The 12,413-nt window shown below is 32.0% G+C and overlaps 1 protein-coding gene across 1 annotated transcript; it reads left to right on the top strand.

Annotated features, from left to right (window-relative positions):
- Nucleotides 1-6,069: 6,069 nt before the first annotated feature.
- Nucleotides 6,070-10,223, top strand: LOC113780645 (ammonium transporter 3 member 1-like). The gene is made up of 3 exons (XM_027326426.1): nt 6,070-6,684; nt 8,457-8,742; nt 9,682-10,223. Exons 1-3 carry the CDS (start codon nt 6,070-6,072, stop codon nt 10,221-10,223), a joined length of 1,443 nt encoding a protein of 480 aa, XP_027182227.1.
- Nucleotides 10,224-12,413: the final 2,190 nt, after the last annotated feature.

The raw sequence follows: 12,413 nt of genomic DNA, 5'->3' as shown, positions 1-12,413 counted from the left end.
TGCAAAGTGTATATTAATAAAAAAACACAGAAGATGTACACGTAAATTAACTAATTATAGTGGTCCCTCAAAAGAAAAACTAATTATAGTGGCTTTAAAAAAAAGAACTACGTAATTACATTGCTTTAAAGTAGAAAGAAATAAAATAAAATCAGCATTCATAATTTTCGTGTACCTTGCAGATTCTTCAAGAGAAAAATACAAATAATCAAATGCTACTAACTATAAATGTCAAACAAAGGACTTAGTAAGAAACACTCTCTATTCAAATTGACAGTGGGGTTCTTGGATTTGTGTAAGAAAACGAATCCGTAAATTAGTATGTATTACAATTTTGATGCGGAATAGTAAAAATTTGTCCAATAAATTTGGACTGCAATTTTCTGCAGATTCCGGATATAAAAACTGAAGCCATGTCCACCTGTATCTACCAGATGGAGCTAGCTATCATATTTGTTTGTTAGTTTTCGTTTATATATTGTTATTCTTTCTTGGAATATTGAATTCATTTTTTTTATATATAAAAAAAATAGCCAAATTCTCAAATATCATAATGAAATTGTAGATGACTTTTGATATATTGTCCCCAAGTTGCATGCCGAATTAGAGATACTGTGTTTAAGTTGCCAAATCGCATGAAATTAATTAGACAATGTGTATTACTTGCTTCCAATTGGTCTAAGTCTACATAGGGATTTGCTTGTTTCGACATGATGGAACACTTGACTAAAGAACAAGCTGAATAGACAACTAGCAACAAGACCAATAAAGGAATCACTGTTATGAAATAACAAAAATGTGGATGTCCCTTTGTATTCCCAAGGGGATTAATTCATGATTTTATGGCTACTTATGTATATAAGTTACAATTCATAAATCCATTCATGTAGTGGAGAAACCGTTTCTTCATATTATTGTAGTAATGGATGTTTAATAGGATTTATGTACCTTTAATCTTGTAGTGCCTATATATAGAGGTACATTGAGACCCTTTGGAAGGACTTTTGTATCTTATTGGAATATAAGAATATTACTCTCCATTTCTCTACTTCTTTCTCCAATATTTCACTTGATATTATAGTAGCTTATTTGATTAGTTTTATAACACGTTATCAGCACGAAATCTCTACTTTTGAGCAAAAGGTGAAAACGGGGGCTCTACCTTGAACAAAGGTGAAGTACAAGATTTTGTCGAAATTCTGTCCATATTTCTTCAAGAAAATTCTGAGGTAAATTTCTAACTCATAAACTTATTTCAATTTCTTATGGCTAACATTTGAATTATCGCAAAATACAAGTACCTACTGTTGAACAACCACTAAACACAAACATATATTGTTTGATATCTTTGAGGTAATATTTCTCCTTTTAATTCTACTTGTTTACCTTTATAATTATTCGTTATAAATACTTATATTCTGATGCATTGAGTTTTAGAGATGTTATTATAGAAAATCAATTATATTTGAGGATCTACTTGTCCTTTGAAATATTTAAAGAAAAAGATTCGACCACCTGAAGATGGTCGTTCTTTAATGAAAATATTTGGCCACTAGAAGATGGTCATTATTTCAAAAGCCTGGTATGATAAATTTACCTGTGGCTACAAGAACATAATTATGCAATTTTTAGAATTACTTCTCAGTTGAAATTGTGTTGAGAAAATTTTACTCATAAGATATATTAAAAATAATACTCTCCACAATTGATTTCTCGAATATGCTCCTGTAGTAGCAATATTGAGAGAAATTTTGAGAAGTATTTTGTACTTATTGCATGCTAGTTTTAGTCCATTCCCAGAAGTGAATGCGACTAAATTTCAATTTATTAGTTATGGTTGTTGTCATGACTATGATTTTGGTAAATATATATTTTACCATGACAAGAAAAAAAATTACCACTTGAAGTGGGATAATAATGATAAGGACAAGAAAATAAAGGTCCTAAAGATAAATGTCCTGAAGTACATTTGACAAATCAAAATTATAATCGCATCTTCACATGGCCAATTTCTTTAAACACCCTGAAGGTGTATGATGTTTGATTTAATTTATGATAGTAATTAGCTTTTCTTCCTGAAGATGAAATGAATGTTAAATATTTGGGATTAAAAAAAAAATTATGGTGATGATATTTGTCCCATAAGAATTATGGTGACAATGATATGTGTTTCATTAATAAGTGCTACTATATACATTATATTCCAATGAGAGAGACAAATACAATCAGTTGTAGTGTATAAGTGATTGAAAGCTCCAGAAGAGCCACTACTATATTTCTCCCTGTAGGAGAAAAGTTTATTATGAATAAAGTACTATTTTTTTATCATGTCTCGAAAATTTATTGAATTTGAATATCCGTTGAAATGGATATCAAATTGAGATATTAAATGAGACAACAATAGAGATCATGTATAGAAATCAAGTGAGATAAAGGTTAATTATATCATAATAACCATTCGAGAGAGAAATGGTTATCGATATAGTTGTCTTCATTCTCATTTGACTTATAATTATCACCTGCAGTAAATCAGAAGTTTACTGATCCCAATGAATACCTGATTTAACGAAAGTGAAAATATTTGAGAGCCGACAAATGTTTATACATACCCCCTTTATATTATATATGGCTCCAAAAAAAATATTTAATTTTTATGTCGGGTATGAATCAGTTTTTACGATTAAATATCGTAAAATATTTGATGGGTGATCTATTAAATGATTTATTTATTCTGATGAGTTACGATTCCCGACAATAGGGGGAGGAAAAGATCAACCGAAAGGAAATCATTTTAAAAAAAAATTAGATTTTCTCGATCCTCATACAAAATAACGTGAACTGGAAGTTCAAGAAATTATTCATTTGCTGAAAACTGCAAATCAATTGTCAGATATATTTATCGACTCCAGAAGAGCCATTAAATCAACTATTCCTGCAGGAAATACTCTGGTTAAAATTGATGTCCCTGAAGGACATGTACAAGTGCTACAAATAAATTTAAGGCCGGCCTATCTAAATAAGGTATAAATTGATTTCAAATATCTCTGGAGATTAAATGTCATGACAAAATTCAACCTCTTGCAGAGGTTGCTCCTGAAGAGCAAACTCCTGAAGAGAATGAAATCATAAAAAAAAAAAATTTAATTGGAGCCTAATGAAATGTAGCACTTGATATTATAGAAATTGATGAGGATCATGAATCTAAATCGGTTGATGAATGTCGGTATAGAAATGATTGTTCAAAATGGAAAGATGCGATCCAATCTGAATTGGACTCACTGGTTAAAAGAAAAGTTTTTGGACCTGTAGTCCAAACACCTGAAGGTGTAAAGCCAGTAGGATATAAATGGGTATTTGTGAGAAAAAGAAATGAGAAAAATAAAATTGTAAGATATAAAGCAAGACTTGTAGCCCAAGGATTTTCACAAAGGTCTGGATTTGATTATGATGAAACGTATTCACCTGTAGTGGATGCCATCACATTTAGATATCTTGTGAGTTTTGCAGTACATGAGTTTTGCAGTACATGAAAAATTAGATATGCGTCTAATGGACGTCGTTACTGCATATTTATATGAAAATCTTGAAAATGATATTTATATGAGAATCCCCGAAGGATTCAACATGCCTGAAGCATGCAAATCAAATTCTAAAAATATTTATTCTATAAAATTACAAAGGTCTCTGTATGGGCTCAAACAATCTGGACGTATGTGGTATAATCGCCTCAATGAATGTCTGACTAAAGAAGGTTATAGCAATGATCCAATATGTCCATATGTTTTTACCAAGAAAAATGGATCAAATTTTGTGATCATTGTTATATATATTGATGATCTAAATTTGATTGGAACTCCTGAAGAGATTCAAAATAATGTTGAATATTTGAAGAAAGAATTTGAGATCAAAGATTTTGGAAAGACAAAATTCTGCCTTGGTTTACAAATTGAGCATTTGAAAGGTGGAATTTTTGTCCACCAAACTGCTTATACCCGGAAGGTATTAAAGCGATTTTATATGGACAAAGCACATACATTGAGTACCCCAATGGTTGTCAGATCATTAGATCCTAATAAGGATCCTTTTAGACCACGAGAGGAAAATGAAGAGATACTTGGTCCTGAAATACCATATCTCAGTGCAATTGGTGCACTAATGTATCTTGCTAATTGTACAAGACCTGATATATCATTTGCAGTAAATTTATTAGCAAGATTTAGTTCCTCGCCTACAAGACGACATTGGAATGGTATTAAACATATTTTTCGCTATCTCCAAGGAACAATAGATCTTGGTTTATTTTATTCAAATAAATTCAAACCTGAATTGGTTGGTTATGCTGATGCTGGGTATTTATCCGACCCGCATAAAGCAAGGTCTCAGATTGGTTATTTATTTACATATGGAGGCACAACCATTTCTTGGCGATCTACAAAGCAATCACTAGCCGCCACTTCATCGAATCATGCTGAAATAATAGCAATTCATGAAGCCAGTCGAGAATGTGTTTGGTTGAGATCAATGACCCACTATATCCGGAAGAATTGTGGGTTATCCTCCGGAAAAGAAAATCCTCCAACTATATTATATGAAGATAATGCAGCTTGTATAGCTCAATTGAAAGGAGGATATATTAAAGGAGATAGGACGAAACATATTTCACCAAAATTCTTTTTTACTCATGATTTACAAAAGAATGGTGAAATTGATGTGCAACAAATCCGATCAGATAATAATCTGGCCGATTTATTTACCAAGGCATTACCAACTGCGACATTTGAGAAATTGGTGAAGAGTATTGGAATGCAACGATTAAAAGATCTCAAATGACGTTTGCATCAGGGGGAGAAATTATTACACAAGAATAGTGTACTCTTTTTCCTTTACTAGGATTTTTGGTCCCACTGGATTTTTCCCTGGTAAGGTTTTAACGAGGCATATTCTTTGTGTAATGGACATCCAAGGGGGAGTGTTATGAAATAACAAAAATGTGGATGTCCCTTTGTATTCCCAAGGGGATTAATTCATGATTTTATGGCTACTTATGTATATAAGTTACAATTCATAAATCCATTCATGTAGTGGATTTATGTACCTTTAATCTTGTAGTGCCTATATATAGAGGTACATTGAGACCCTTTGGGAGGACTTTTGTATCTTATTGAAATATAAGAATATTACTCTCCATTTCTCTACTTCTTTCTCTACTTCTTTCTCCAATATTTCACTTGATATTATAGTAGCTTATTTGATTAGTTTTATAACAATCACAGAATTATTTACAGCCCATTTCAGAAGAGATTCAATTAATCTAGATTCTGATTCTTAATCAATCAATTTTATAGTAGTAATAGCAATAACACATTACCATTCAAGACTAAAAGTTAATCAAGAAGTAAAATATTTTCCCAAATCAAGAAGCAATAACGCTATGATTGTCTTAGTGTTAATATTATGACTGTAAATCACAATATACAGCTCCACCATCTTAGGCAAAGGACTCAAGAAGAATTAGTCCCCTTTTAGTTTTTAGTATTTCCTCCACTTTTATTGATCAAGAAGCTCTAAATTTTCTATTCAAGACAAGAGGTTCATTCAAGAATTGCCAATTTTGTAGTATTCCATAAATATTGGTGATACATTTTCATTGCTCATGAATACCAGTATTCCAAATCAGGCAAAGTAGGTAGCAGCTGCAGGAAACCCGAACCCGAAGTTGCTGATGGCAAACTTTCAGCATCATACGACCTTGAAGTGATCAACAAAATTAAGCAACCTCCAAACGAATTACTTTGAAAACATCATTCAAGTTCTTGAGCCCTATCAATAAATCCAACATCATTTTGAACCCACCAATAATCTCAAGGTGAAAAACCATTAAAAATTAAAGAATCTGCAATTTTTTTTATAATTGCTAGATACTGGCATAGGACAGCTTATCGTGAGAATCATGAACTCAAGAATTTTGTGTATATAAACAAGCTATACCGGCATGTACCAATATTGCAAAAATTTCTTGATCTTTTTAGAGTCTAGGATTGAACTCTCAAGAGAATTAATCCATCAAAAATGAGTTCCGCACCACCCCCTCCATATTTTTGGCTTCCTAAGAATCTGCAGCCTAATGACGCTAACCCTGAGTGGCTGAACAAGGGAGACAATGCATGGCAGCTCACGGCAGCAACGCTTGTCGGTTTACAAAGTGTTCCAGGCCTGATAATCTTGTATGGAGGAGCTGTGAAGAAGAAATGGGCAGTAAATTCAGCTTTCATGGCATTATATGCTTTTGCTTGTGTTTTGGTTTGTTGGGTTTGCTGGGGATATCAACTTTCCTTTGGCAATGAATTGATCCCAATCTGGGGGAAAATTAACGTTGCATTGGAACAAAAGTACCTGTTGTCACCAGCATTTACTGGCAATTTTCCAAATGCAACTATGGTGTTTTTTCAGTTTGTTTTTGCTGCAATTACTTTGATTTTGATTGCTGGGGCTGTGTTGGGACGAATGAATTTTTATGCATGGATGCTGTTTGTTCCTCTGTGGCTAACATTTTCTTACACATTTGGAGCTTATACCATTTGGTCTCTTAACGGTTGGCTATCCTCAGCTGGGATCATTGATTATTCTGGTGGTTATGTTATCCATTTATCTTCAGGAGTTGCTGGCTTCACAGCTGCTTATTGGGTAAATTTTTCTCGTGAGATTTCTTAACTTCTGTTCTTCAGTTATAGATTTCCACCTACATTTCTTCTTTAATTTGATTAAAGATATCCAAGAAACATGTCTATGAAATTGTGACATTGTTAGAATTTTGTAATTAAGAAATTGGGTAAAAAGCAAAAAAAAAAAAAGGCCCTTCGTAGTAAATTTAATATATTGAAAAGCTCTTGTAATTTCAAAACGTACAAAACGATACCTCATGCTTTGAACTAAATTGTAAAGACGACGGAATCCGGTAAAATTAACAAAAATGACGTACTAGAATCTAAAAACAAATGATGTTATTGAGCTGCCTTTACTTAGTTATATCAGGGTATTTTTGTCATTTTGTCCATCCCCGTTAATTTTACCGGATACTATCACCTTTACTATTTAGTTCAAATCAAGTGATGTGTTATAGGTTTTGAAACTATGAGAGATTTTTTTATATATTAAGTTTATCACATGGAATTTTTTTGTTTTTTACCCTAAGAAATTTTCCAAGAAACATGTCCATCACACCATTCAAAGAAGTCGTATTGCTTTGCTAACAACGAAGGAAAATTTCGAGGTTCTTAATTTGTCTAGTGGGATGAAGTTTGGATATCTCGTTTTTTTCTTGATATTCAATCTTCCAAGAAAATTTGTGCTGCAACTATTGAATAAGAACCTAGAATGAAATTTACAACTTCATCTAGAAGTTTTAAGTGTAAAAAGACAGGGTTTTGTCTGGTGCTTTTATGTTTTAGCATATTTATATTTAACAAAAGTAGTAGTATCATTTTGTCTCTGAAAGCCAATTACTGCACGACTTGGGCTTATGTAGATATTGACAAATTATTTTTCTTTAGGCAAAACACACTTTACCCCCTTGTGATTTAGCACTTTTTTACATAACTCCCCTATAGTTTTCAAAACTATACATAACTCCTAATGGTTTAGATTAAAGTGTCAAAATGACGAAATTTGCATTCCATAACGGAGTCAACTAAAATGTCAAAAGTAGTCCTATGTAAAGTTGAAATTATTTATTAACCACAGGGGGTTATGTATATATTTTTAAAACTATAAGGGGTTATATGGTAAAACACTAAATCATACGGAGTAAGAGTGTCATGCATATTATGTTTATATATTTTGACCACTTCAGCCATTCTAGTTTTTAAATAAGGATAGTTTTGATATTTTTATGGGTTTCGTTACAAATGATCATATTCGTCATTTTAACATTTTTAATCCAAATTATGAGGGGATTATATATAGTTTATGAAATTATAGGAGGTTATGTGAAAAATTACTAAAGTATGGGAGGTAAAGTGTATTTTGCCCTTTTCTTTCAATACTTGAAAAAGCATTATACTGCACTTCAAAGGAACAAGACATATAGCATTCTTTCAATAGTTTTTTCTTTTGGTCTGTTTGCTTAGCAAAATTTGTCGTAACCTTTTACCGAAAATAGAAATAAATTCCAAGCTACTTAATTCTTGTAGAATATTCAAGTCTCACTGGCTTTGGCTTTCTTAGATACCAAAAAAAAAAAAAAAAAAAGGTCATTTATATATAAGATATGAATCGGTGCCATTAATATAAACTCTCCAAAAAAATAAAGAAAAAACAGTCATTTTTCAAGGAAAAACTGAACTTCAATATTTCAATTCCATCTAATCTACAAAGTTTAAACAATTAGAAGATGCAAAATTGAATAACTTAACTCATACAATTGATGAGACTTTTTGTTCTAAAAAAATGATCATCAGGTTGGTCCTCGTTTGACGAAGGACAGACAAAATTTTCCTCCAAACAACATCTTGCTAATGCTAGCTGGTGCTGGCCTGCTGTGGATGGGGTGGACAGGGTTCAATGGTGGAGACCCCTATGCTGCTAGTATTGACGCTTCTTTGGCAGTCTTGAACACTCATGTTTGTACTGCTACCAGCTTATTAACATGGCTTATACTCGATATTGTTTTCTTTGGCAAAGCTTCTGTTATTGGTGTTGTTCAAGGCATGATCACTGGCTTAGTTTGTATCACCCCAGCAGCTGGTATATAATTATCTTTCAGCTTCTTTCTTTTTCTTACTCGTGTTGGTTAATTTTTTATATATTAACAGTATATATACTATCAGATTCAGATGCATGACAACTAATTTTAAATTGAATTGGAAATCCAAATTTTATATACGTGTCATGCATCTAATTCTGTTAGTGTATGTATTATTACAGTATATAGAAAATTAATTCTTGTTGCTGTTATGCTTTTTGATTTTTTTTTTCAACCTAATATCACCGTCTCAACAGCTATACACTTCTGTGCTTTTTCCCCACTCTGTTTGTATTGGTACTAACTTGGGCATATTTAAAATTTTTATTGCAATACAATACCGTTTTATTACTTTATGTTTCAACATGCTTTAATAATCTCCTGTTTGTCTTCTTCTTTAAAGCATCATTGAAGCCGTCCACATTAATTGTTAATCAGCCACATTCATTACAACACCTTAAATTTATGTGACTAAAAAATTGAATAAGTAGTACTACAGTTGAGGTTGCTTTAATGGCCCTTTTAATTATCACAGACCTGTCGTGTTGAACTAATAGAATGGTACCCTAAAGAAATTGTAGAATCTTCTTGCCTTTGATTCCTAAAGTTTAGCGATTAAGAAGGTTGAATAGCGAAAGAAAAAAGGTTAATGTAAATTAATTAAAGTTTAAGACCTTCAATGAAAAAGTAAAGATTGCATTTATAGAAAGTAATAAGGATTAATCTTCTATACATAATCTAAATTTGAATTGGAAACCCAAATTTTGCATATATGTCATGCAACCAACCAAACGTCTATATATAATAAGATTAACTCAAATAATAATAATAAAGTCTAAAATGTTACAAATGAGATGAAACTATATTCTCAATTCGTGCTACATGTGCCATGCTAGACTACTTCTCAATTAATCAAGAACCCTTCTATCTTCTGGTTGTAGGTGTTGTTCAAGGATGGGCAGCCATACTAATGGGACTTTGCTCAGGTGCTATACCTTGGTTCACTATGATGGTTGTGCACAAAAAGTCTCAGCTACTTCAAAGAGTTGATGACACAATGGCTGTTTTCCACACTCATGCTGTGGCTGGAACCCTTGGAGGAATCCTCACTGGTTTATTTGCCGAACCGAATTTATGCAGTTTGTTCTATGGGAAGCCTGGAAGTTATACTGGCCTATTTTATGGCTTTCACAACAGCAAAGCCCGTGATGGGTTCAGACAAATAGGATTGCAGCTTATTGGAGTGCTTTTTGTGGTTGCTCTTAATGTTGTTAGTACGAGTTTGATCTGTCTTCTAATACAACTTCTTGTCCCACTGAGAATGACAGAGGAAGATATGGAGGTTGGTGATGAAGCTGCCCATGGAGAAGAAGCTTATGCTATTTGGGGCCAAGGTGAAAGGCTTGAGAATTCAAGGATTTCAGTTAATGATGTTGAACTTGGAGCACCTAGGACTAAGGAATCAAGGCTTGAGACGACATGAGATGAGAAAATTTGATGGCTTTTCAAGTGAAAATATTGGAAATGTATGCTTGCCTTAATTTTTCTACAATATGTTTCTTTTGTGGGAAAACAGACTTTTAGTTTGATCAAGTTTTATTTCCTAAAAAAGAAATTGTATGCTTGTCAATGTGGAGGACGCGTTATCCAACTCAAAGAAGATCAATTGTAGTGGAGAAATAAAAAAAAAAAAATGCATGTTGTCACTTAACTTGAAAATGTTATTAAGTGTAACCTTATTAAATTTGTCAAGAAGCAAAGTTTTTCTATGATTTATGTACAAGTATATTTTGCATGATCAATGTGAAAGATAAAAAAAAATTCACCTTCATTTGAGTTTAAAAAACAAAAAAAAAAAAATCAACTAAATGAATGTGGTTCAACTAATTGCTATTTGGTCCCTTCCTTTAGGTTGGTAATTGGTGGCCAAACGTGTAGTTTTAGTTCCCTCAAGTTTGGGGTTAACATATTTAATCCCTTAACTTTCAAGGGTTTGACAATTTAGATTACCCTAATTGCTCTCGTTTGCAAGAAGTTACAAATATACAAATGATTTAAATACAAGCCAAGTGCATCTCCATTGCTTGCAAAAACTCATAAAAGGCTCACCAATTGCTTCTGACGTTCCACTAAAACCTCCACTAGTACTTCACACCGATCCTGGCCTAAAGGTTGCCTCAGTAACCTATAATTGATCAATGTTTTGAAAGTGTAGAATTGCCACAATTTTTAAGAGATCAAACAAGAGGAAATGCAAAACTCAATCTTGCAACATATACATACACGCACAAATATATGCAAGGGTATTTATGTACGTACTTGTTTTGTGTTTTATATTAATGTTATATACTAGTGAAAAGGGCACACCTTATGGATGTGCAAATTTAAAAGAAAAGTTTTCATAATAAAAGGGTAGTTTTAAATTTTAGTATACAATAATGGTAGAAGTTATTAGAAGTTTGATTTGCAAAGGAAAAAAAAAAAAAGTTATTGGCAGTTTTTTTAAAGGAAGTAAGCTTCTTAGTTTGTTTATAGGGTCTATATATATGTATATGTGTGTATATATCTGTATATACATATATATATATATATATAGGGTAAAACTAGAACAATAAATGATGACAAAAAATTTTTAAAACCAAAGGCAAGTCTTATGCTTTATGTATACCAGTCAGAAGTGCGTGCACTATGTGGGTGCATATTAAAAAATAAATTTTTTTTCTCAATAAAAGGGTGCATTGGAACAAAAGTAGAAATTATTGGAAGTTTGATTTGCCGAAAAAAATGAAGCCGGTGGATTTTTTTTTTTAAGGAAGTTATTGGAATTTAAAATAAAAGAAATTATTGTAACTTGTTAAAATCGAGTAAGTATCATTACTTTGTTTGTGGTGGTTATATGTGTAAATTCTTACTTATTTGGGGGTAAAATTGAAAAAAATAAAAATGACAAAAAATTTTAACATTAAAAGCAATGCTTACGCTTTTTACATTCAAAGATCGAAAGATGTATAATTTGTATGGATTCACTTTTTTTTTTCCAAAAACTGTTTTTGTTTTTGGAGTCTAGAATAACAACTCCAAAAACAGACACAATCTCAAATATAACTTACAAAAATAAATAAAAAATAACAAAAATTTACCAAATCATAAAATATTTTTTTTTCCATCCATTATCACCATCCACCACTGCCAGCACATCTGCCCTCCTCCCTCTTTTTTCTCAACCTCTACCACCACCAGTACCATCGCCCCATTCCCTCTTCCCCCTCATCTCTCCTATCTCTTCCTTCTTCTCGTTCTTCCTCCTTTATTTTTCTTTTCCTTTCCCCTCTTTTTCCCTTTCTCTTCCTCATTTCCCTTTTTCACCTAAAATTTTAAATTCTAAAAATAATCTAAAATACATTCTATAAAATACCCTAATAACACTCCAAAAAACACCTAATCATCTACAGTAAAATCAGAAATATTCTAACTATTAAAAAAATATCCACACCATTTTTACTAAATTAAAATTGCATAATCATCAATTCATGCCTATATTTCATATTTTTATCATCTTCTAAAAAGCAAATTTCAACAAAATGCTTCCAAAATATTTGTTTATAAAACTTTGTCAAGGAAACTTTTGAATTCCATGTTTATTAATTTCTTAGATAACTTTTGTTTCCTTGAG

Source organism: Coffea eugenioides, chromosome 8 (genome assembly GCF_003713205.1).
Source record: "Coffea eugenioides isolate CCC68of chromosome 8, Ceug_1.0, whole genome shotgun sequence".
Taxonomy (NCBI): Eukaryota; Viridiplantae; Streptophyta; class Magnoliopsida; order Gentianales; family Rubiaceae; genus Coffea; species Coffea eugenioides.
The sequence above is the reverse complement of the archived record's forward strand: the minus strand, read 5'-3'. Positions and strand labels throughout refer to the sequence as shown.